This window comes from Ictidomys tridecemlineatus, chromosome 10 (genome assembly GCF_052094955.1).
Source record: "Ictidomys tridecemlineatus isolate mIctTri1 chromosome 10, mIctTri1.hap1, whole genome shotgun sequence".
Lineage (NCBI taxonomy): Eukaryota > Metazoa > Chordata > Mammalia > Rodentia > Sciuridae > Ictidomys > Ictidomys tridecemlineatus.
In genome coordinates this window covers 1,147,843-1,171,195 of record NC_135486.1, presented here as the reverse complement: position 1 = coordinate 1,171,195, position 23,353 = coordinate 1,147,843, and the positions used below count along the sequence as shown (strand labels likewise).

The following is a 23,353-nucleotide window of genomic DNA, read 5'->3' as shown; positions in this document are numbered from 1 at the left end:
TGGCTTCTTGCTCTTGCTTTGGTTTTATAAGCAGCTGTGACAGCACAGTGCAGGAAGGAAATCTTGGAGTGGCATAGAGCTTCACAGTCTACCAGCAAGGCTCACACACTCTGCAGATCCATAATACCCCTGGAGAAATAGTACAGTCAGCACCACTGGACATGAGAGGTGCTGTCCTGAGCCAACACCCTGGCCACTGCTCAGCTCCAAGATAGACCTGTGTCATCATGGTGCTCCAAGAGGGCTTGGATGCTTCCATTCTGCCTTGGAGATGAATAGGGGACATGTGCATTAATTGAGCACCATCATGAGCCAAGCTCTGTGTTCAATGCTTGCTTTTGCAGCAGGGAAATGTCAACACTCCCCTCGAGCAGCCTCCTTGAGGACATCAAGGAAACACCTATGTGTGAGCTCTACAGACAGCACCTGTCTATTCTTTTCACTCTGACTTCCCTGAACACATCAGATGAATAACTCCACCAATATAAGCCCCTAAAAACAAGAGGTCATATGCTTAGAGGTGGCTGTTGGGTACATTTTCCTATTTGGTCTGACATCCAGATTTGCCAGCAGGACTATAAGAGTCATCATCTATATTTATGGTTCTTTCAAATGTACTAAAAAATGCTCTGAATTCCAAGGCTGCGAGTAGAGCGCGTCTTTCCCATGCACCTCCGAGTTGGGCTGGCAGCCTCCCAGGTTGCCTCTCTCTCTCTTCCTTAGTACCCCTGGAAAAAGCCATTTGTTGGACATGTGAATAAATGAATGAATACCTATAAGCAGTACTTATTTAAGGGATGTTTTAACAAAGTGGTGAAATTATATATTGCAACATATGTTGCTTCATAAGGGGGAGTGGGAAGAAAAAAGTCTACAAACCAAACAATCAAAAGTTTCCCAGGTAGATATACATTGTTACAAAGACTTCTCTGGCTAGATATGTGGCTAGGTATATATGGCTGCAAAAGCTTCCCAGCTAGGTATAGTATACACTGCTATAAAAGCTTCCTAGCTAGATATACATTGTTACAAAGGCTCCTCAAGCTAAATCCAGGGCTAGATATGCCAGCTACCAGGAGGCCCAGCTCCGTGTAAAAGCCCTGGGCATGCAGAGGAGCCCAGAGGAGGAATGTGAAAGGGGCCCAGGAAAGGAGTCACTTCTAGTGGCCTCCAAACCCAGCCAGAGGAACCCATCAAGACATGTGGGCCCCCTGCCTGACCGCCTTCCTCAGGCCTGTGCTGCGATCCCTTCCCTTGGACCGTCCCCAGGAGAAAGCTGAACAGCAAAGCCACTAAGGCCAGCGGAGCTACCTAGCACTCCCTGCTTCGAGGTACCAGACGGTGCTGCGACTGGGCAAGGGCTCCCAGGGAGTGACCCTGAGGGCCACAGCCAAGTGTGAGAGATCACAGACTCCAGCCAGAAATTGCCACTGGATGGCGGGGTGACACCCTTCCTTCTCCTCCCCAGGGGCTCAGGGGAGGGGCAGCCTCTGCTAGAGCCACTGGACAGTGCGCCCTGGAAGCTCTACCCACTCAGCCTCCTGAGAAGCCAGTACCCCGAGTCCCCACTGGGAGCCTCTGGCCGCGTGTGGAGTGGTGCTGGTGGTACTGGAAGGGAGAGTCCTTTCTGACATTTCAGTGGACCTGGCGTGAGGACCACAGCCTAGACTCAGCGTAATCAGACAGAAAGCTATTTTAGTTCCTGGAAGAGGGAGACCCCAAAGGCCTCCCAGCAGAGGAAGCAGGACCATCTGTGGTGGGATCAAGGAAGGTGCTGCCAGAGAGGCAGCTGCACCTCCCACCTCCACTGTCCCTGGAGGCCTGTAATCTCTGTCCCCTCTCCATACCCCGCCCCGCCTCCTCCAGCCTCTACTGTCTCCTCTCAGAAGCCCCCTCACCCTGCCTCATCCTGGATCACAATGCAGGACACAGAGGAGCCAGTCAAGAGCTGCACAGCTGGTTGATCCCAACCAGAGGCCCTCTCTCTGAGCCTGCATCAGGAGCGGCCCAAGAGACCGAGAGGTGTCTCCATCCTTCCTCCTCACTTGGACACACCGCCCAAGAACACAGGCATAACCCACAAGCTGGCATCCCTGAAACAGGGAGCACTAACTTTGGAAATTATTTCTTAACATGCTCGTAAGTAAGCCCAAGGAGATAAAGGTAATTTTCGTACCTGCACATGGCGGCCACCAGGAGCTACGTGTCTGAAAAGCACCACATGGGTTCTGAAGGGTCAGGAGCTCACCACCTCCAGGCAGGCTCCTAGTGCCGAGGAGGCTGGGCCCACCTTGCAGGGTGCTCACTGTGGGTGAGGCACTCTGCTACCTGAGGTCACCTCCCAGGACCCATCAGAGCACCCTGAAGCCCCATCCTTCTCCCCCAAAGGTGAGCAATGGAAGGACAGGTGCTCCCTGCCTTTGGTCACTATCTACACTGACTGAAATGAGGGAGTGAAGGGAAGACAGAGGGAAAGGGAAAACTGTAAGCCAGCTCACTGCAGGGACGGAGCCGGGCAAGGTCACGCAAGTCCCGGGGACTGCCCCTTGGGTCTGGGGATAAGGTTTCCCTGTAGCTCAGCTCCAGGATCGCAGTGGTGCCCACAACCCTGGCTACCTGACAGAAACCACAGCCTCTCCCAGCCCAGGCTGCCAGGCCAGGTCTGGACTTGGGGACTAGAGAAGGGAGGGTCAATCAGCTCCTAAGACAGAGGGTATGGAAGGACGGCGAGTCCACAGGACCAGGGCTGTCTCCACCCTCAGGGCTGCCCTGCCCTCCTGGCTGAAGGTGCTGCCGTAGATAGCTTTTCACCACTGTGATGAAGGCACCCCACCGGAAAACTGTGGAGAAGGAAAGTTTATGAGGGGCCTCAGTTTCAGAGGTCTCAATCCAGACGGTAGACTCCATTCCTTGGGCTCGAGGTGAATGAAGCAGGACATCTTGGCAGAAGAGTGCGGCAGGGGGAAGCAGCTCCCACGATGATCAGGAAGCACAGAGAGAATCCACTCTCCAGATGGAAATGTGTACCCCAAAGCCACGCCCCCAGGGCCTGCCTCCTCCACCGCATCCCACCTGCCTCCAGGTTCCAAGTAATCCCAGCAGATGATAATGCACTGAGTGGGTTAAGGCTCCCGTAAACCTGTCATTTCTCCTCTGAACCTCTGGCATTGTCCCACGTGTGAGCTTTGGAGGGATACCTCACTTCCACACCATAACAGACACCAATCCCTAGACTCCAGAAGGAGAAGCTAGCTGCACTGAGAGTGTCCTGAGAGCCACCGAGCACCGAGAGTGTACCCCGCACACTGTCTCACAGAAGACAAGGTGAGTTTCCACGAGGGAGCCCTTATGAAGCCAGAGTCCAGTGTGCCTGGCACTGTGAGCTGACTCCCAGCTGGCCCCAGGTTCCTCTGGAAGTCTGAGCCAAGAGTAGTGAATGCTCAATAACCATTAATACACGCCCCCTTTTGGCTAAACATAAGAAAGTGTTTCATTCAAAACTATTAATTGAACAACTGCTGTGTGCCAGGCACACAAATCCTCATCATTATTTTCAAGAAACTCATAGTCTTATGAAGGAACAGGATCATTAGACAATGATTACAGTGAAGTGTGATGAGTGCCAGAGATTTCGCAAAAAGGGTTATGACAAAATACACTAATGTGTGTCCCATATTCTTGGGGACAATGTCCACTATATCATTTAACATTTTCTCATTAGAAATTATGGCGGGAAAATTTGCATGTGGTTTCATACCAAGGGGTAAAAATCTACTTTCCCTTAAACAACTGATACATTTGTAATCCCAAATGCTCTGAAATTTAAAACTGGTCCTGTTTCTTCTTTTGCTTTTGCTACTAGGAAAGAGAATGAAAACTGCAGCCACCTTCTCTGGGACCTTGCTGGGTGACACTGGGTCAGGCAGCTCTTCCTTGGAGCAGGGAGCTGGGAGGCTGTAGGAGGAAGGACCTCCCTCCACCCACAGGAACGAGGGCCCCTAGTGTGCACTTTATTGTTGGTCTGAACACCCTCGTCTGTCAGGACATCCCCTTCATTACCTGGACATCGTGTGAGCTGCTGAATTCCTCTCTGAAATCAGATGAGCAATAAATAGATAAGATAGCTAACCAGGGCTGGGGCTGGGGCTCCGTGGCAGAGCTCGCCTGGCCTGTGTGAGGCACTGGGTTCGATTCTCAGCATCCCATATAAATTAATAAAATAAAGGTCCATCTACCACTAAAAATTAAAAAATAAAAAAGATACCTAGCCAGTTCTGCTTATGAGGAGAAGGAAATTATTATCCCTCAGCGTGTGGTCATCCAAGCAGTGGGAAATCCATCCGTGTGACCACAGGAAAATGGCAGGGAGCAGATATCATCAACACAGGGGAGACCAGAAAGAGGTGCTCCCCAGGGTGGCCACCTGAAGGCCCATGCACCGTCTGTCCCTCTGGTGAGACTCCCTCCCCTGCGCCCTTCCTGGGGCACTGCTTCCTGGGCAGGAAGGTCCACAGGCACACCTTGAACGTGCTTCTCTTTCCCCGCATCGCCGGGGTGCCGGGAAGCAGGAGGCCCTGCCAGTGAGGCCTCACAGGTCCCCACGTCACCGGCCGTGACGTCATCTCAGGGTGACACCACTCTTGAGGGTCCAAGCTGAGAACACTCACTTATCAAAGGACAGCTGCCCCCTGCAGTTGTGCACCTGGAGAAACCAGACGCCGCCTGCACAGGCTGGAGGTACCCCAGGGCCCTGACTGCCTGGCCTGTGGGGAGTGGCCGAAGGAGGGCAGGACAGGGAGGGTGTGTGAGGACCAGGCTCTGCCCGGCTTTCGCTTTTTGTCAAAGCACCTGGCTTCTGAGAAGGAACCAGAAAGGGTGACGTATGTGCTGGGCAGCCCAGCACTAGACCACTTTGGAAACAGGTCCGGCTCCTCCCCAGAAGAAAGCAGGTGAACTCTGAAGAGAAATAAGCCCAGGGCAGAAACCCGGGACACAGGGCCAAGGCAGGGTTGGGACCTTCCTCTTCTGCCTGTCTGCTGCCAAGCACAGCCACAGGAGGGTAAGTTTCTTGTGAGAAATGGGGCCAGACATGAGCAGCCAGATTTGTTATCTGGACAGCAGAGGAGGACTCCACCAGGTTTTCTTGGACAAATCAGTTTGAAGTGCTGTCATCCAGTGGGAATGAATATTTTGGTAGAAAAATTCTACTTGGTAAAACTTACTGAGTAAAACCGGTCCCACCTCAGCCTCTCCATTGCTGTGTGACTTGGGCATTTCGTTAGCTCTGTGCATCTCAATTTCCTCATATTAAAAGCTAGAGTAGCAGCAGTACCTCTGCATGCAGTAAAGCACCTTTTGTGTGCACTAACTGTGGACAGGACAGTTCCCAGCTTCAGTGAAGTACAGATTCACTTCTGCTGACAATCTCTGCTCAGCCTCCTCCGACAATCAAGAGTCCTCTCCCAGAGTACTCTCCCCTTGAAGTCACGTGGAGGAGCAAGCACCAAGCAACACTCACTGTCTACACTGCCTGTTGGCTTCGCTCGCTGACAGCCAGGGCAGAAAGAAGTGAGTGTGTTCTAAGAGTCAGAGATACCTCCAGGGCTGGCCTGTCCCTATCAACTGCACTGAACAGCCTCCCAGACCAGTTTGATCCAAAGAGACAGGCAGGTGTTTCCTTAGCAGCAGAGGGGCTGGACAGGCTCTGTGAGAAAGCCGGAAAGCCGTCACCCAGAGTATCACAGACCTCAAGCAGACAGGCTGTCTCAAGGCACCAGGCCTTAAAGAGCATTAAGCTAACCCAGTGTCTTCCACCAGCCGGGGGAGAGGAGGAAGGAACGAGGTAGCTGTGGAAGGGAGGGTATGGATGTGAAAGATGAAGCTAACCATGAAAATTTAATTTGTTAAAATAATGACTAGAGAATGACAGATAATGCACAAATTGTCTACATGCATTTATTGAATACATAATAAACATGGGTAGAAGCGGATATATAACTTTATATGTGCGCCACGATAAGAGTTAATTCCAGCTGCTAGGAAGACCAGTGTTTGCCTCCCTGCTAGGAAGAACCCTGGAGCACAGAGGTAAATTCCAACCTCTCTCGGGCAGACACAGACCATGTAGCTTAAGCTGCCCAGGTGAGCAAATGTCACAGAATGCCTATCCAGCGCCTGGTAAATTCCAGCCGTCCCGGGAAATGCCAAGTGGTCTCAGGTCACAAGTTTGGCAAATAGCACTGGGGAGGGGGGAGACAAAGGGAATGGGGGGGGGGCAGAGGGAAGTGGGGGCCACGGTGTTCAGGGAAAGGCAGGAAGGCCAAAGCGACGGCACAGTGCCCAGCTGCCAAGGTGGACCTGGAGTCCTGGCATTCAAGGAAGGAGGCCTCCGCAGGCACACCCAAGTGAGGACTGTCCTGGTTCAGAGTGACCTTTGCAGCCACACTCCAGCTGGCGTGTTAGGATGACTGCAAGTGCGACTCAGGCCCCTCACCGGGCCAGAAGCTCCTGGAGCCAGGGCCCTGCTGTCTTCATAACGCTCCAGACCTAGAAGTTCCATAAACACGTGCTCCAGATTTAACAATGGGTAGAGCAAAACAGAATACTGATCCTTCATGCCCTCCGGAAACACAAAACAAAGTGAAGAATTTTCTGGAGTGAAAAATCGACCTAGGAGGTCGGAGTTTTTGTTTTGTTTTGTTTTTTGGGGTGGTCCTGAGGGTGGAACCCAGGTCTCACCTGTGCATCTCATCTCCTCATCTTAGAATGCAGGCAGGCCTCTCCGGCTGGGCCCAGCCGGCCTGCCACTCATCTCTGACTCTCCACTATGGAGGAGAAGAGCTATCCCTACCATCTCCAGAACAAGTGAAGTTCACGAATATCTGATGAAATCTACTTAAAAAACAATCAAGCTTCCATGTCCTCTTCTGAGAAGGGCTGAATTCCAAAAGTGTCACCAGGGGAGAAGATTCTTTCAGCTGGATGTGGACAAGCCCATCAATTTCCATTCGTTGGCCAGAAAGAAGCCACCTGAGATGTTCTCCCCTCAGCCCAGGGAAGTCACCGGGAGGTGCCAGCCTGGGACCCAGGAGGGGCAGGTAAAGAGTGGCTTCCTGTCCCTGCTGTCACCAGTGCCCCTGCTACCACTGTTGCCCTGACACGTACAGTGTCTATGAGAACCAGACGCCGCTGGAGACGCACAGACTCCTTCCCTAATACCCGCCATCTCTCCCCAGAGGTCCTGGGATGAGAAACCCCCCTGAGGAGACCCTCTGCTGGAGTTCATAGAGGGAACCAGTTCATAGGGCTTTCAAGTATGGAGGAAGGGCCACCTTCCTGCCTGTGGCTTCCACATGTATCTAGGGAAAGTCTGGGGAGGGTCTCCTGGAAGAGGGTCTCCTGGTGTGTCCTTGGGAGCTATAATGGCACAACACTGGGAAGGCCCAGAATCCACGGAAGACAGCAATCCCACATCCAGAGCGCCTTTCCTAGCTTAAGTTTCTAAGAAGAAAATACAGTAATGTGGCTTAGGGCAGCACATGCAGCCCCTTCCTGTGGGCTCCGGAAGGCCCAGGGGGAGGGGAGCGACAGGGGCCAACGACCAACATGGGTTCTCTATTTTCTGAAGACTGGAGAAAATCAGGCCACTTGAGGCCCCTTTATGCATTCCTCTAAACAAGACAAGCCACCAAATAAAGAGCCGAGGTATGTTATGTGGGGAGGCCCAAACCTTGGAGTGTTCAAGAAATCAGACCAAGCTTAACAAAAACAAATGTCAAGGCTGTTTAAAGTCCATCAAGGTTCTCGGGTTAAAGATCTCCCCAGGGCAGGATGACTGCGCTCCCTGCCAGAGCCCACGGAGCGAGAGAGGGAGGGTTTCCGCGGCGACTTGGGATGGTGTTAACCCACTTCCATACCGTAAGCGGCGGCTGGAGTGTGTACTGAAAGGGGCGACAGACAGAGGCCGACCAGGAAAGAAGCTGCAAATTAACAGGCGTGCATGTGAGCACACACTCGCCCACGTGCTCACACGCAGCTTCTGAATGTCACCTCCGTATGTAATACCAGGGCCAGGGCCGTCTGCACTCTACCAGCGGGAAAGGGGGCTCCGGGCCCAGGGCAGGACCCCTTCGGGGCGCGTCGCAGGCCCCGCTGCGGGCTGGTGCGCACGGCCGCCGCGAGGGTCGGTCGGTGAGCCCCGGGCCGGGTCTCCGGGCGCGGCCCTCTCCCTCCTGCGGAGCAGAGCGCGGCGGCGAAGGAGGTGGCGCGGCCGCGCTTCGCCTGGACCCCGCGAGGCCGAGCGAGGCGCCGAGCGGCGGGAGGAGACGCGCCCGGCCGGGGCCGGGCCTCGGGGCGCGCGGGGAAAGCACCCGCGGCGGCCGGGGAGCAGCGGGCGAGCGCCGGCCTCGCGGCCTCCTGGGCCGCCGCGCCGGGTGCGCGGGCCTCCGCGGGTCCCGGGCCTCGCCGCCGCCCGCGCCGCTCGGCCTCGGCCCCAGGAGCCCGCCGCTCGCCCCGCCCGCCCGCCCGCGGGGCCGGCTCAGAAGTTCGGGTCGCGATCCGGCCCGCAGACGCCGGGGACCGCGGCGCCGTCTCCTCCGGGGCCGAGCGAAGGCGCGCCCGCGCTCGGGGGTTGGTGGCGGTCGGGTTTTTCTTTCCCGGGTTTCCCCGCGTCCTCCCCCTCTGGCCTCAGGACCCAGCGGCTTAAAGCCTTCCTACACGACGGGGCCGCGGCGCGGCCTGCTCTGGGCCGCAGCTCTCCCCGCCTCGCCCCGCCAGGCGGTCCCCTGGAAAGGGGTGAGGATTACAGCGCCCTGGTAGGGAGGCGCACAAAGGAAGCTGCGCGCCAGCGGCCCGCTCTTTGTTTTTAAGTGTTGGTTAATGTTCGCAGGGTGCGCGCCCCCAGCCTCACATGCAAATGTGCCGGGGGATTAGGGTCTGCGGCCCACACCCAGCAGGCCTTTCAGAACCCGCAGGCTGCGCTCCCCCAGCCTCGAGAGGCTTTGTCAGGAACGAGGGATAAATGCAAAGTTTTAATTCTATTAACAATGGTAATTATAAGGATTCTCTTAGGGCGACAACACTTGAGGTCTCAAATCACCTAAGCCCTCCGAAGGAAGGACTGGAGGCTCTCCCTCCACCCCACCCGCACAGGCCACTGGGTAAATGTATTCCTTTGACCTACTGGCAGATTCAATCATCTCAAAGCAAGACAAATAGGTAAGTTTTTCCTCTCACTCCCTGGCCACCCTTTCTTGGAGATGCAAACACTTTCTAAATATCCTCACTTGAAGCCTCCAGAAGCCTCGCTGACGCGTAGGTGGGAAACAAATTATTTCAGTGTTTCAGCTGAGGCAAATGGTGGCCCAGTAACGCCAAGATTCCAAGGTGAAAACCAAGCTAATCTTCCTCTGTCCTACCCTCCACCACGTGAACTCAAACAGGCCTCTGCACTTCCTGCAGCCACAAACCCCTGTGCAGCCTAAAAGGCAGTGGAAAGCAGTTTCCAACAGCTTCAGAGGACTGTGTGGAGGCACTACTTGCATCCAGACACCATCAACAAGGTGGGTTGGACTGGGACTGGCCTCAGACTGGCCTTGCCATTGTGATGCTGAGTGTGTCAATAATGAGCACTGCTCAGATTCCACTAGGATTCTCCCTTCCTGTTTGCATTCTCTGATTTACTTGATGGATGGAAGCTTTACCACCACCACAACCAGTTTTACGTGACTGTCCACAAAAAGATACCAGGATTCCTAGGCTCAGAACTGCCATAATATGAAAAGGACTTTCCTCTTATACACGCTCACCCTGCCTTCCCTCCAATGAACCGCGTCTCAGCGGGCATCACGTTGGGCTCGTGACCCAAGGAAAGGGGATCCGATTAGTGGCTCTCTGGAGTCACCCATTCTGTGGACAAGAAAACCTGAACCCAGAGCTTAATGGAGTCCTCAGAAGAACATGCCAGCAGGGACTCCTTGGCGCTGAGCCTTGGGATGCCTGGTGTGGGACCTGCAAACTTTTGTCACGCCATGGACTCTTCTAAACTTTATTCTCTGTGTTTTGGCTAAAAAACCCACAGTGGCTGTTTGGCTCACGCAGCCTATTTTAGGGTACATTCCAGATTTCATTAAGGATATAGAAACAAAGCATAAAATGAGGTTTGATGGAAAGAAAGAATGAAAAGAGAAGACATGCCCCAGAGCCACTGGGTCCCGGCACCCTGTGACCTTGGAGTGTGTGGGGGAGGCCCGTGCCAGGAAGAGGTGCCTGGGTGCTTGGTACTCTGGTGCTGTCCACCAGGAACCAACCACACTTGCTACAGATTTGCCAGATCAGGCTTGAGCAGGGAGCAACATGTGTCTTCCTGGGAATGCAAAACCAAGCCAAAAAAGGAAGAAAGCAAGCTCCGTGCCCCAACAACCCTCCTGTGGCTGTGCCGCCCAGAACGGCAGCGACCCGCACACGTGGCTGCTGAGCAGCTGAAACAGGACCAAAGGAAGGTGTGCTGTAAGTGTGAACTACCCAGGGCACTCCAAAGCCTTAGTGCACGACAGAATGCAAAGCACCTCATTAAGAATGCTCACGGTGACTGCAGGTTAGGGTACTTTAGATATATTGAGGCCAAATTAAATGCATAATTAAAATTAATTCTGTTTATTTTCAGTTTTGTTTTTGTTTATTTATTTTAATAATGGGGCTACCAGAAAATGTCAATCATTAAGTCCAGAATCACACGAGGGCTCACTGAAGTCCCAAGGACTTCTCCCACAACTCCGGCTGGGAGGAGGGAGTGTCGGGGACCTTTTGCTGAGCTTTGTCCAACTCTTACTTTTCTCCTCGACAGACAAGCATTTCTCATAAAAGCAGGTGAGCAAGCATTCCAGTGAGCCACGAAACTCCAGAGCAGGGCTGGTGACACATCCGACCCCAGAGACAGGCCCAGGGCAGAGAGCAGAGGCGAACATCTGAGCCAGGGCTTCAGAACAAGCGTGGCTGCCATGAGTTGAGCTCATCTTGAACCCCGTTCTGTGCATCAGCGTCCCGTTCAGCTGGTCAAGCACCCTCCCCAGCAAGAACCATGTCCCCGTCCAGTGGAGGCAATGGAGCCAGTTAGGTCAGATGACAACACTGCAAGCTGAGCCCCACCACGTGGGGGACTCAGGGCCTCTCTCACACTAGACTGCTCCTTGGAATTCTCCATTCTTTTCTCAAAGTGTCTCCCTCTCCAGGAACCTGACACTGACATTCCAGCTTAGAGATTCATTCCTTTGACTTTACTTTTCACCTCTTTACAATGCAAATTGTTCTGAGAGGCTTCACATAAATCCCGACCATGCATGATTCACATCAAAAAATGTGTTCATGATATTTTCCCCTAGAGTAAATATTGACCAAAGGAGACGAAAAACACAACATACTCCTTCACTGTATAAGAAAGGAGATGTCCTTGATTGAGAAAGTGGGAAAAGGGAATGCTGGGAGCACTAAGACTGGCAACGTGACCTGGGAACACCCTTGACCTGGGAACACCCGTCTCACCCACTGTTAGGGCTGTGCTCATTAGGAAGAGGGGGAGGGGGAGGAGGTGGCATGCACTGCAGACAATCTGGGAGAGGGTCTGGCTTCCTCAAAACCCAAATGTAGCACTACCATATGACACAGCAACTCCAGTCCTACATCCAGAGAAAGCATGTCCACACACAAAACCACTCTGTAAACATCCACAGCATCGTTCCCAAGGGCTTGTGCACCCATCAGCTGGTGAAGAGAGGCACAAGTGCAGTGAGCCTGCACAGTGGCATATTATCTAGCTGTGAAAAAGGCATGAAGTGCAGCCACGTGCTGCCACACATGGATAGACCCTGGATGGACGCTAAGCAGAACAGTCAGAGAGCCACATGTGGTATGGTTGTCCAATGGGAAATACCCAGAATAGGCAAAATCCACAGAGACAGTGCAGACACACCTTCCTCAGGAGCTCAGCAAAGGAGAACAGGCACTGACTGGTGGGGGGGGGGGGGGATAAAGATGTCCGACCATTAGATTCGTGAATATTCTAAAAACCACTGAACTGTTTTTCTTTCTTTTTTTATTTTTGTTATTGTTTTTTTTGTTGTTGTTTGTTATTGTTGTTGTTGTTTTAATGGATGAATTTCATGGGGTAAAAAACATACTTCAAGAAACCTGTAAAAAACGAAGCATATTCCTGTTTTGTGTCAAAGCTCTCCTTTTGACAAAGGCATCACTTTTCTGAAGTCAGGGACATCTCAGAACACAGGAAAGGTCAAGCTGCCCTGCACTTACTTCATGTACTTTTCCTCCCTGGAGCCCCGGCAGGTCCCACGGATGGCCTCTGTGACTTCAGAGAGAAAGTATTCGGGACGGAGACCACACGGCCCCTCCAGCTGCCGGGGCTCAGGCTGCAACTCTAGCTGTTGAGGTGGCTCCTGTCCAGTCTGTAGGTGACTAAGAAGCTTTCTCTGCAGGCTTCCACCCTAGTCCCAGCCTTCTGGCCAGATACAGCTTTCACTTTAGGAGAATAGCAAGAAAAACAAAAGGAAGCAAATCTTAAATTCAGCAATTTTTGTCTCTTTTCGGCATGGAATCAGTCTTGGAATTGGCTCAGTCTTTAGGGACCATCTGGTGTAAGCCTCTTTTTCATGTAAGAAAACAAGGACAGAAATAATAAAAGCCAACAGCATGGACTGTGCCAGGCACTGTAATTTACATTCATGACCTCATTTAGTCCTCCAACCACACTTGAGACACCCATCCCAGTGATCTCTATTTCATAGATAAGGAAAAGGCACAGAGAGGTCTAGCAACGTGAATGACGTCACAGAGATGAGACGTCACAGATGTGGGGCACAGACCAAGGACTCTGGTTTAGAGGTCAAGTTCCTACAGCACTGTGGTAGTTCCTCCCAAAATAAGTCATTTGCCTGTGGGTTACAACTGCCCAGCAGTAAGTCCAGAATGAGCATGGGCTGACCCATCTACCCCCAGGCCCAGTTAGCGACAGAGTACCAGGAGGGCCCAGGTGAAGCTACAGCGGGAACCCAAGGATGGATCTCCCCCTGTTGGGGTCTTGACTTCCCTGAGTAACCGAGGACAGTTTTGGGAAGCATGAGACCTTCTGGTGAGTGAAGCTGGCCGGCCTGTTCTGCCAACAGGCAGCGGGGTCTGTAAAACTGACCGTCTGTACCTAGACTCTCCTTTTCCTTCTGGGAGTCACTCTGCCCAGTTCTGAGAAGTGAGGTCCGTGAGACGCAGATGGGCAAAGCTGCAGACAGAGAACTGCCTACCCCATTATTTAGTTATGGACCGCTAGAAAATACGTCTCTTTGGCCAGGAAGGGTTAATGCAAGGACAGACTGTGAAATGGAGTAGAAGATGAGTTTGGAGATAATTTATTATATGAAACAGCATCTTTTATTTATATAACCCGGGGAGCTCCAAGGGCTTTGCAAACAACTCATTAACCCTCCATTTATGCTATTCATCAATTACTGCATTCCTTGGCTCTCACACAGTGTCTCAGGTAAGGGGCAGATGTGGGCCGGGGCCACTACAGTCCTCTAGCCCAGGTCAGTCGGGCAGCACCTGGGCAGGTGCCCCTCTAGGTCATGAGAGAATAGCGGTGTCTTTGGGGCTGGGGCTGGCAGAGTGCTTTGCTCACGGTGCTTGGGGCGAACTTTTTTTTTTAAAGAAAATCAATAAACATATATCGACATCTACTTCACTAAGTTCAAACACAGCAGCATCTAAAAGATGTTTGAAAACAAAATCAAGGATCAGCGTTCCTAAGGCATGCAGGAAGTAAACCATGTTTCAGAAGAAGCCTGGCTTATGCTTTAAAATCAAAAGGGCTTTCTATTTCCGTGTGTTTAATACCAGGTTTTGGTTATTTTATTTGTAAATATTTTTGCAAATTTGCCAAAAACATGGAAAAGTTCCTGGTGTCAATAGAAGCCGAGCAGAAGCCCGTCTTGGGTAGAGGCAGCTGAACACGGGCAGGTGACGACCCCTCCACCCAGCCAGGCTGGCTCAGAGCCCCGGCCACAGCTCCCCTGTCCTCCCTCACAAGCCACTCCCAGATTCCAGGAGGATCTCCTGGCAGCTGACCAAGCCCTCTCCATTTCCTTCTCCCCACCTCTCAAAAGCAGCATTTTTCTAAACCCATTTCTAAAACATTGGAGTGCAGGAGAGTGCCCGGAGAGAAGGGGCCTTGTGGTCCCAAGCTCAGCACACATCCTGTCCTCACATTCCCGAGACACGACTATAGGTGTACAGCGCATGTCCACGCCATTCCACAGGGCAGCGCCCGGCCACAGGACTGCCATCGCCTGCCGCCTGAGCAATGGGCGCACAGCTAAAACTGGCTCACACCTTCCCTCAGGTGTGCCTTCTCTCAGTCCCTGCTACCAACATGATGATGATAATAAAAATAATAATAATAATAAAATATTCTAAACTTCATTATTATTAATAAAATAATTTTTAAAAAGGACCAAATTCTTGTATTCTCTTATTAGAAAAGGAAAAATTTGCATTTACCTGCTACAGATGAGCTTCTACAAAAAGTTAAGTCCCGCCTGAAGTCCAAAAGGAATCTGATCTGGGCTGCTCTAACCTCCCCGAAGTCATTTCAGTCTGTTCTGCTCACGGACTAAAGCTATCAGAATTACTCCCTGCAACATACAGCTTCCTTCCATTGGGGCCCAACACACACACACACACACACACACACACACACACACACACACACACACACAATTCTACAATGCTTTTAAGAGGAGAGGAGAGGAGAGGAGAGGAGAGGAGAGGAGTAGAAGTCCCATAATGTAATTGCCATATTAAAAAGAAGAGTCAGGCAAGAATAATAAGGGAGGTGTCAAAAAAGAAATACAGTAGTAGACTTAAAAACACCCCACAGTTCCGTGATGGGGGTGTTAATTGAACACAGCAAAGGGAAAGAGAGAGAACAAAGGGGGTTGAGGAAGCAAAAAATAATTTTTTAACCTCCTCCAATTATTCGACTTAACTTCAGTGCAGATTATGCACTGAGGGAAATTGGCTGAAAAGCACCATATATAGCTATTATATTCTAAAATTAAAAGCTATTCACAACAATTGCAACTACTCGTTGCTATCTATAAATATTCTTCTTAGTAAATGACATCTATTTTTTTTTCTTTTTGCAATTTTTAAACCTGCATGATTTTGACCCAGAAATAAAAATTTAAAAACCAAGCAATGTTTAAAAATATATTCTGAGTCTTTTTCTTTCTTTCTTTCTTTCTTTCTTTCTTTCTTTCTTCTTCTTCTTTTTTTTTTTTTTTTTTTTTTTTATTAAAGAAATGCAACGTGTTGGCTTTTCTCCTCTTCCCCTGCACCCGCCAGCCCGGTTGCCACCCCATACACCTGTGTACGCCTGAGCTCCCTGTATCAGGAGACCAGGAACCGTTCTTTAAAAAACAAAAGAAAACGTGCCACTAAATGGCCCAAGACTGCATGTCGAGTCTCTGGGTTCCCGAATGAGTGTGCAGATAAAAGCCACTTGAAATCTTCACATCGTGGTCTTGACAGGGCTTTCTTGCTGCTGTCTGGAATATGCTCCCTGAGCTTTTTTATGGCTTTCTTTTATCTTGGCATTTATTTTTAAAAAGCAAAAAAAGTATCAAAATAAAAACTTGCGCACACTCTGAAGCCAGCAGGCACAGGGTTCTTCTTTTTCAAGGGCCCCCACCGTAATTTCTGGCTTAAACACCCATCAATCAAGTGTAATTCAGACCCCGCTGCCTACCTCAGATATGGCGCCTGTTTTTGAAAGTTCCAAAAGGGGGTAAGACGCGCCATTCACTCCTGAATCTCCCAACTAAAGTCACGTACAGAAACCTGAAACCAAAAGCAGGGCTGGACGGGACGGCCGGCTCCCGGGCAGAGCTCTGAAGGCCAGGCCGACGTGTGAACTGCAGGTCAGAGTAGAACAAGTGACCAGCCCATGACACAGGCGACCTCGGCAGGGCTGGGTGGAGCTCAGGAGCCCTGTTCCCACCAAAGGGCTTGAAGGCCAGGCCCGGGAAGGGCCAGGCACAGGAGGCGGGAGCTGCTGGCTGGAGCCGCCTTCCATGTTTCTAGCTCAGCACCGAGGGGGCTTCACGTAGACTTACACCAACCCCACGGAGGACACGGAGGACACGCTGGCCTGGGGCAGGGGTCTGCAGCCTCTGAGAGCCCAGAGGTGGCTGGGCCCCTGGAGGATCACCCGTGGCTGACACCTACCTCCAACACAGCTCTTCCCCAGCAGCACCCCTCCCCTCAGCCCCTCCCCACTCAAGTTGAAGGCCAGGAGGGGGACGTTTGCTCTCTTTCACTCAAGGTGTCCCCTCAGTCGCAAACTCCATGTGTGCGACGCCTGTGTGCATGTGCGCGTTTCTCTCTTAACGGAAGGCACAAGTACCTTTAAACTTTTGATTTACATTATTTTATAAGCTATTTTCTAAGTACCTTATTCTAGACACAACACACACAACTTAGATATTTTTTTGAATTTCCAAACGTGAAGTGTGTCGACATAAAATTTTAGAAACCAAAATATGTATTCCAACCATAAATGGCATCTTTAAAATGTTATTTAGGCCACCACACTTGCTTTGCCCCTCCAGGCCGTAGCCCGTAACAACAAGGCGCCAACTCCTGACCCCCACCTGACTCCCACCCACCCACTTTGATCTACTGACTCGGTAGGTTTTAATGACGAGGCTAGAATGGAACACTCTTGCCACAGTGCACATTAAGTGCCCTGACAGGCTGCCTCTCAATGAAAATCTGAAAAAAAAGTATCTTCAAAAATAAACTCTCTCTGTCTGGACTGTTACATATTTCTTTCTATTTGATTCTGCATTTTATGATCCAAGATCAGAAGAAACTCATACTTAATTAGAAGCAAATTTTAACAGACCCAGCATTAAAAGTGAATGAGCATTATTGATCAAAGAAAAAGGAAGACAAAAGGAGAGAGGAGAAAAATAGAGACATATATATACATTTACTCCTGAGGGGAAAAAAAACTAAAAATGGTTACGAACTGAGAAAAGCCCTTGTGGTATTCGTAGGCACAATCCATGAGTCTCGTAAGAAGTGTCTCCCAGCCAAAAACTGCAGCTAGCCGTTTTGCAATAGGTCCCCCACTGGCGAGGCGGCCTGGAGGACAAGCAGGTCCAGGCAGCACGGCCCAGGTGCTTTGTCTGGATACCAGCACACCGTAAAGAACACCCAGCAAAGAGCGGCTTGCCGATTCCACGTACGTTTGAAGCCCAAGTAATCACGAACTCAGTCCACAATCACATCTTGAAACTATTTATTTTTTAAAGGAGAAACACAGAAAGCTCCCCCCAAAAAAGCCACCTTGGCGCTGGCCCTCCCTGCCCCCTTTCTGTGTGACTATCAATGTATATCAACTGGGCATGCCATCATATTTATTGTCACTTTCATTCATGTCATGCCCTTGTTTATATGGTTTAGATGTGAATTATTGACTGTTGCAGTCCTTGTTGTAAAAAATAAATAAATAAGTAGGATGTCAGGTACTTTGCGCTGCTTCAAAGGGAGCAGGAGGCAGAGCCCAGCAGAAGCTGCCCCAGTATGTAGCCAGGTCTCTCATCTCTAGGCATGGCTTCAGATGGCCTCTTTCTCCTTACAAGGGAGAGATTTAGCCACTTTGGAAAATTAAGGATTAAAGTAAACAAACAAGAGGATGGTGCTAAATGTCCTTCCCACAGCACCTGCTGTTTAAGAACATCTCTGATTGATGACTGCTATTTTTTAATTGTTGCTTTAAAATTTAAATGCCCTCCTGGGGTGTGTTCTAAGTGTGTTAGTCCATGATGTGAGGCCTAGAGAGTGGAACAAGAGCCAGAGCTCTCTAGGCAGTGCGCTCTATACCTCTCACCCACTAGGAAATCCCAGGCCAAGGCGGAGAGGTACTTTTGGAAGGCGCTTCCCACAAAGGTATCTGACAACACTTTCTGTTGACAGCCTCTAGCCGGATCTTTGTATAAGTATAAGCAAAAGAGGGGGAAAAAGAAACTTTAAACAATTCCGCCCCAGCCCAACGCCACAAAATAAATTGGGGTTTTAATTATGGGCCAAAGTACATTCTTTCGGGAAATGGACACTTTCATATTTTTCCCCAAAGACACACCATTCTACGAATTTTCCTTCAGAACCTACGTTTTAGCCTCAATTTCCAAAAGGGTGGAGAAAGAGTTAAGGAAAATAAACCTGTACTACTGGAAAACAACGTCAGAGAAACTGGATTCCTTCTTTACAGAAAGCAGGAGGAGGACTTGGTATTAGAGATTGGGCAATCAGCACTTTCATCCTGAAATTCTAATTTTAAATACGACATTCATGATTGCAGTTAAGTGATTCAACTGGCCGAAGAAAATGCCAAAATATTGGATTCTCATTCCTACCTGTTTTCTCTTTGATTTCACACAACACATTAAACAAGGCAGGCTTCATTCTGTGGCAGTTTAAAGCATGTTTTCTGTAAAAAAAAACACAAAAACAACAACATGGTAGCTTAGGTGGACTCCCTGAGATGGCACAGGGGAAGGGGAGCACTCAGCCAGAATCATACACCGAGCCCAACCCTGCGGCACGCTTCACTTGTTTTTATGACGTAATATGCGAAGTCCCGCCACAGAAAAAGAAATAATGCTAATTAGCAGTGAGAGAGTAGGGATTTAACTACAGAACAGAACTAACCTAAATTATGCCCATTTAGGGAATTTTTAAAAGTAGTGTAATCAAAGTGGAATTTTGAAACCAATCATCCCTTACAGGACTGTGGATGCACAGAGCCAAACACACAGGTTAACAGTTTTGCAAAATCCACGCGGTGACCACAGCCTAGAAGCTGCCTGCTTCTCCATCTGCGTGTGTTCAAATTTAATTCATCCATGTGTTTGAATTCATTCCGCAGATGCCCCTGTATTCTCATAAACACAAGATGCTTGAAAGGTCTTCTGAGCAGAACTGTCAATTTATAAAATTTCAGTCCCCAAGTTAAAGAGTATGGAAATGCATTGCCAGGGGGCAAACATACCCATATGGGGATAAATTCATTTCTCTGTGTTCACATTACGTCTCTTGTGCACACACTGCTTATTTGCAGGTGTTGAAATTCAATTATTTACAATTAGGACCTTCCACCCATTGGGGAAAAAATAAATACAATTTTGCCTTTTAGATTAGCGATTGACCTGGTTCTTGGGTCTGAGTGTTTGTATGCAGAATGCACTTAAGGAAGAAAACAATACCTTCCCTCTACTTTATCATGGAATCACTTAGCAGAATGATAGTGCTTTAGAAAGAAAATACTGATCGTATCAGCTCTTAGTTAAGGGAATTCTGTTTACTAATTAAAATCATGTGTAAAGATAAGTGGAAACTCCTATCACTTAAAACACATGCAATTCTTTTTTAATTCTTTTGAAAGTTAAAAACAACAACAACAAACAAACAAACAAACAAAAAAACCCACACAACACACACAGCCTCCAGAAGAGCAGACTACAAGTATGTTCTCTACACCACACAGCAGAGGAGTAATAAACTCACAATGCATGGCATCCAAAATAGTAATAGTTTACTTTGGAATCAACAAATATACATTAGAAAGGGAAAAGAAAAAGGAAAAGAAGGACATTTCATCTGCCAAGTAGAGTTGCATTGTTCAACCAAAAAGAAAGCTCAGTTGAGATTCAGTCAGTTCTCGTGTGGGGTGAAAAAAGGGGATGAGAAGATTCTTGCATTAAGATCTCTCTGAGTCTCTAGAAATAGTTTTCCCTAATTGTACTCCTATGCACAGGCCCAAAGGCAAACAAAAAACTCCACAGAGCTATATAGAAACAGTGTGTCTCCCCGACACACAGGGGATTACAGAAGGAGAACTGACCATGTCCCTGTCCCCAAATTTTATCTGGCCTCTCAGCTTTTAGGCCATTGAAGGGGAAACCTGCCGAGAGCTGTTTGTCCTCAGTTTCACTAAAAAGGGGGACTGAATCTTACAAAAGTAGCCGAGTGTCTGCTCCTACGGCCCCTTCCATGTCACCAACTTGTTAGCAAAGCAGTTTACTGGTATGTCTGAGTGTATTTTTCTGGAACAATGTAATGGAGAAATCTGTTCCAATTCAAAAGAGATTGGCCAGTGGGAATCATTCCATTTGCCATACCTATTAGCTTTTCTTTAGGAAATAAAATTCAAAAAGAGCACCCAGAATTTTTTAAAAAAACCTTTCCTCTATTAAAATAAATAAAATAGTCTAAGTCTTTAACCTCCCCAAGTTTCTAGGCACCCGTGAACCAAGTCCTCTGAGTTTACGGGTCGCGTGTGTGCAGCTCCAACACCGTGCATTCACACATTTGTGTTTTTATCTGCTCCCTCTCATTCTCTCAACTCAAAATCCTGTTTCCCTTAGGAGGGGGAAAAAAAGAACTACATATGTTTTCTCCAGATAACTAAGTCACTCAAGTTATAGAAATTTGAAATGTATGTCTAAAAGATTTTCAAAGCACAAGCTGGAAAAATACTGTGGAGATTTAACAAAGCTGGGTATAGGCATATGTGGTCATTAAATTTTTTAAATTCTTTGGAGTTTGGCCTTGGGCAAGATGTTAGTGGGTTGCTACTTTACTTGGGTTTTATTTTGAAAGAAAATTTCTATAAAATACATGAGAACTGTAGCCTGGTGGTGGATCAAGTTCGGAGGCTCCAGGTTCTTTATTACATTTCTCTAATGAAGAGCTTCATGTCCTATAGTATTGAAATACAGAACATTCCCACTGCTTTCGTTTCTCTTCAGCTGCATCCTACGAAGTCCTGCCAGCAGCAGGGGTGAAGGAGCAAGCTGGATTTCTGTCCCCCCACCCTTTTTTAAAGGACCGTACATAACTGTGTCATGGAAGGTTAATAAACCTACTCAAATTAGGAGACAATAAAGTTAAACTGAAAATCCGAGTCTCATAAAACTAGCAAACATGCCTAAAAGCAAAATTATCTTTTTTCTTTCTTCCCTTTAGCTTTTCTAAAAACAGAATTAAGGGAATGTAAAATAATTTCTATGTAGCTGACGATTACTGACAAAGAAATGCCCGGCTTTTTCTTCTCTGGTGGTTTTGTATGGTGGGGGGGGCTTGAGAAAAAAAAGGATAAAAATTAATTTTGGAGGGGTAAGTCGAGAGGGAAAACCCAACTCACTGAATTAGTGAGGGAGTCGGCTAAATCTGCAAATAAAGTGTTCTTGGGACATTTTATTTCTAATGTGGGGCGATCCCCCAACACCGAGGCACGGACGGCTGCTCAGAACTTGACAATTCTGCTCTCCTGCACTTTTTTAAAGCAGTAAAAAGTGCCGAGGGCCGCCTCGGGGTCAGCCGGCAGCCCCTCGGCGTGCCCGCTGGTGTGGGTCCACACGGATCCTCTGCACACACACGCACGACGTGCACACCACACTCGCAGGGGCGAGCACACTTTCCATAACCAGGCTCCTTCAAATCCTGCTCCTCCGCCATGTAGTTGCTTGTCAGAATGGGGAGAGAAATCACATTTTTGAAGAAAGCGCTGCGGAGACTCGGTCCCCATTGTCTCTCCCCGCGAGAGGGAGAAAAACAAAACCCCGGGAAGGAAAGCAAAGCCTCCATCTCACCTGGCCTGCGCCTCGTCCAAACTCTGGTCGGTGATGGTCATGATCTGCTGTAAGATGTCTCCGATGTCCTGCTTCCTCCCGCCCTCCCCCTCGGCGCCGCCGGCCCCGTCCGCCAAGTGCTGGGACAGGCCGGGGTGCCCGGCCATGCCGACCCCGGCGTGGGAGTGCATCAGCCGGGGCTGCTCGTCCATCTCCGCAGGCAGGCAGCCCGGCTCTCGGCGCGGCTCCTGGCTCGGCCCGGGAGCACCGAGGCTTATCCTTCCAGCTGCCTCCGGGTCCTTTTCAGGATGACCAGGGACGGGAGAGAGACCCAAAGAAAAAATGCTTCGCCTCTTTAGAGGCTGGTGGGAGGCTGGGGCGCGGGGAGGGGGAGGGGGCGCGAGGGGGTGGCGGGGTGAGGGTGGGGATCAGAGCGGCTGGGGAAGGGTGTTGACTCCAAAAAGCAGGAAAAATAAACCTCCTTCCCACTTGGCGGAAAGAAGCCCGAGCTGGCTGTGGGTTTCAGTGCGACCTCCGGGGCCAGGCAGAAAGGGGCTCCCGGCGCTTAAATCGCGGCTTGATCCTTTTGCAAATATGCACGGATCGGGAGAAAGGAGGGGAGGCAGGGGGATGGCCAGGCAAACTTTCCCCCACCCCCGCGGCCCCCGCCCCCACTCCGGGCCGGAGCGGTCTCGAAGGGGGTGGGCTGTGGCCAGAGCCGGCTCCCCGGCCGCCGGCAGGCGCAGCCCCGCTCTCTCCTCCTCCGCGTCTCGGCAAACTCCGCGGCCCCGTCAGCCTCTGCTTTTGTTTAGCTCAGGCTCAGGACTCCAGAAACATACACAGAGAACCACAGCCTGCGAGGAGGCGGCGGCGGAGGAGGAGGAGGACGGGAAGGAGGCGAGGGGAGGGGCCGCGGGCGGGCGGGGCGGGCGGGCCCCGGAGCCCCGCCCCGAGCCCTGATTGGTCGCCCTGGAAGCGAGGGCCCCGCCCCGCGCCCCGCCGCGCCTCCCCCGCCGCCGCCGCCGCCGCCGCCGCTCCTCCCCGCCCGGCGCGCTGTCAATCAGAGTTCAGAGGTGGGCCCGGGGGAGGCGAGCGCCGGCCCCCGGCCCTTAAAGGTGCCCCGGTCCACCAGCGCCGGCTCCGCGGTTCCCCCTTGTCTCGCCGCCCTTTCTTGGGCTGCGTCTTGGAGGAAAACGAGGCTCCTCTTCAATGCAAACCTATAAAATTAGCAGGAAAGGACACAGACGGTGTGGATCCCTCCGCCTCACCCCTGGTTTTCTTTTGCTGCAGCACAGCATTTAAAACTTGATTCTTTGCATCCTTAGACCTCAAGGAAACAGTTGAGAGCAAGTTTGTCAGCACAGAGTAGTTATGAAGCACAACCAGGATGTTAATGTGATTAATAACGATCTGTAATAAAAGGAAGAAGTCATAGTAGATTTAAAAAAAAAAAAAACTCTATCATAACAAAGTTAGAATGCACACCAGCCTGTGTCAATTGTGTGGCCTGAAAACTGAATTATGGGCTATGAAACCAAATAAATTTGAAGAAAAAGAAATGAATAAATAAGTTCACCAAGTGAGACTAACTCAACATTTCTCTTGCCCCTGGGGGAAATTAGTTATTTGGCTTAAATACTTAATAAAGAAATGCATTA

The 23,353-nt window shown here is 50.1% G+C and overlaps 1 protein-coding gene and 1 long non-coding RNA gene across 3 annotated transcripts in view; one reads left to right on the top strand and one right to left on the bottom strand.

Annotated features, from left to right (window-relative positions):
* Pbx1 (PBX homeobox 1) overlaps positions 1-22,576 on the bottom strand; it is a 234,493-nt gene extending 211,917 nt beyond the window's left edge. Inside the window, exons 1-2 of one of the 2 annotated variants that reach the window (XM_005319860.5) lie at positions 21,717-22,576; positions 18,480-18,553 (exon numbers count right to left, since the gene is read on the bottom strand). In XM_005319860.5, coding sequence (XP_005319917.1) covers positions 18,480-18,553; positions 21,717-21,907 — 265 coding nt within the window. In that variant the 5' untranslated portion in view covers positions 21,908-22,576. The remainder of the gene's footprint in view (positions 1-18,479; positions 18,554-21,716) is intronic. The other variant, XM_005319861.5, reaches the window with a different exon arrangement.
* LOC144367088 (uncharacterized) lies at positions 7,313-10,662 on the top strand. Its single transcript, XR_013426298.1, has 2 exons — positions 7,313-8,053; positions 9,070-10,662. It is a non-coding gene; the product is annotated as an uncharacterized LOC144367088 (long non-coding RNA).
* Positions 22,577-23,353: the final 777 nt, after the last annotated feature.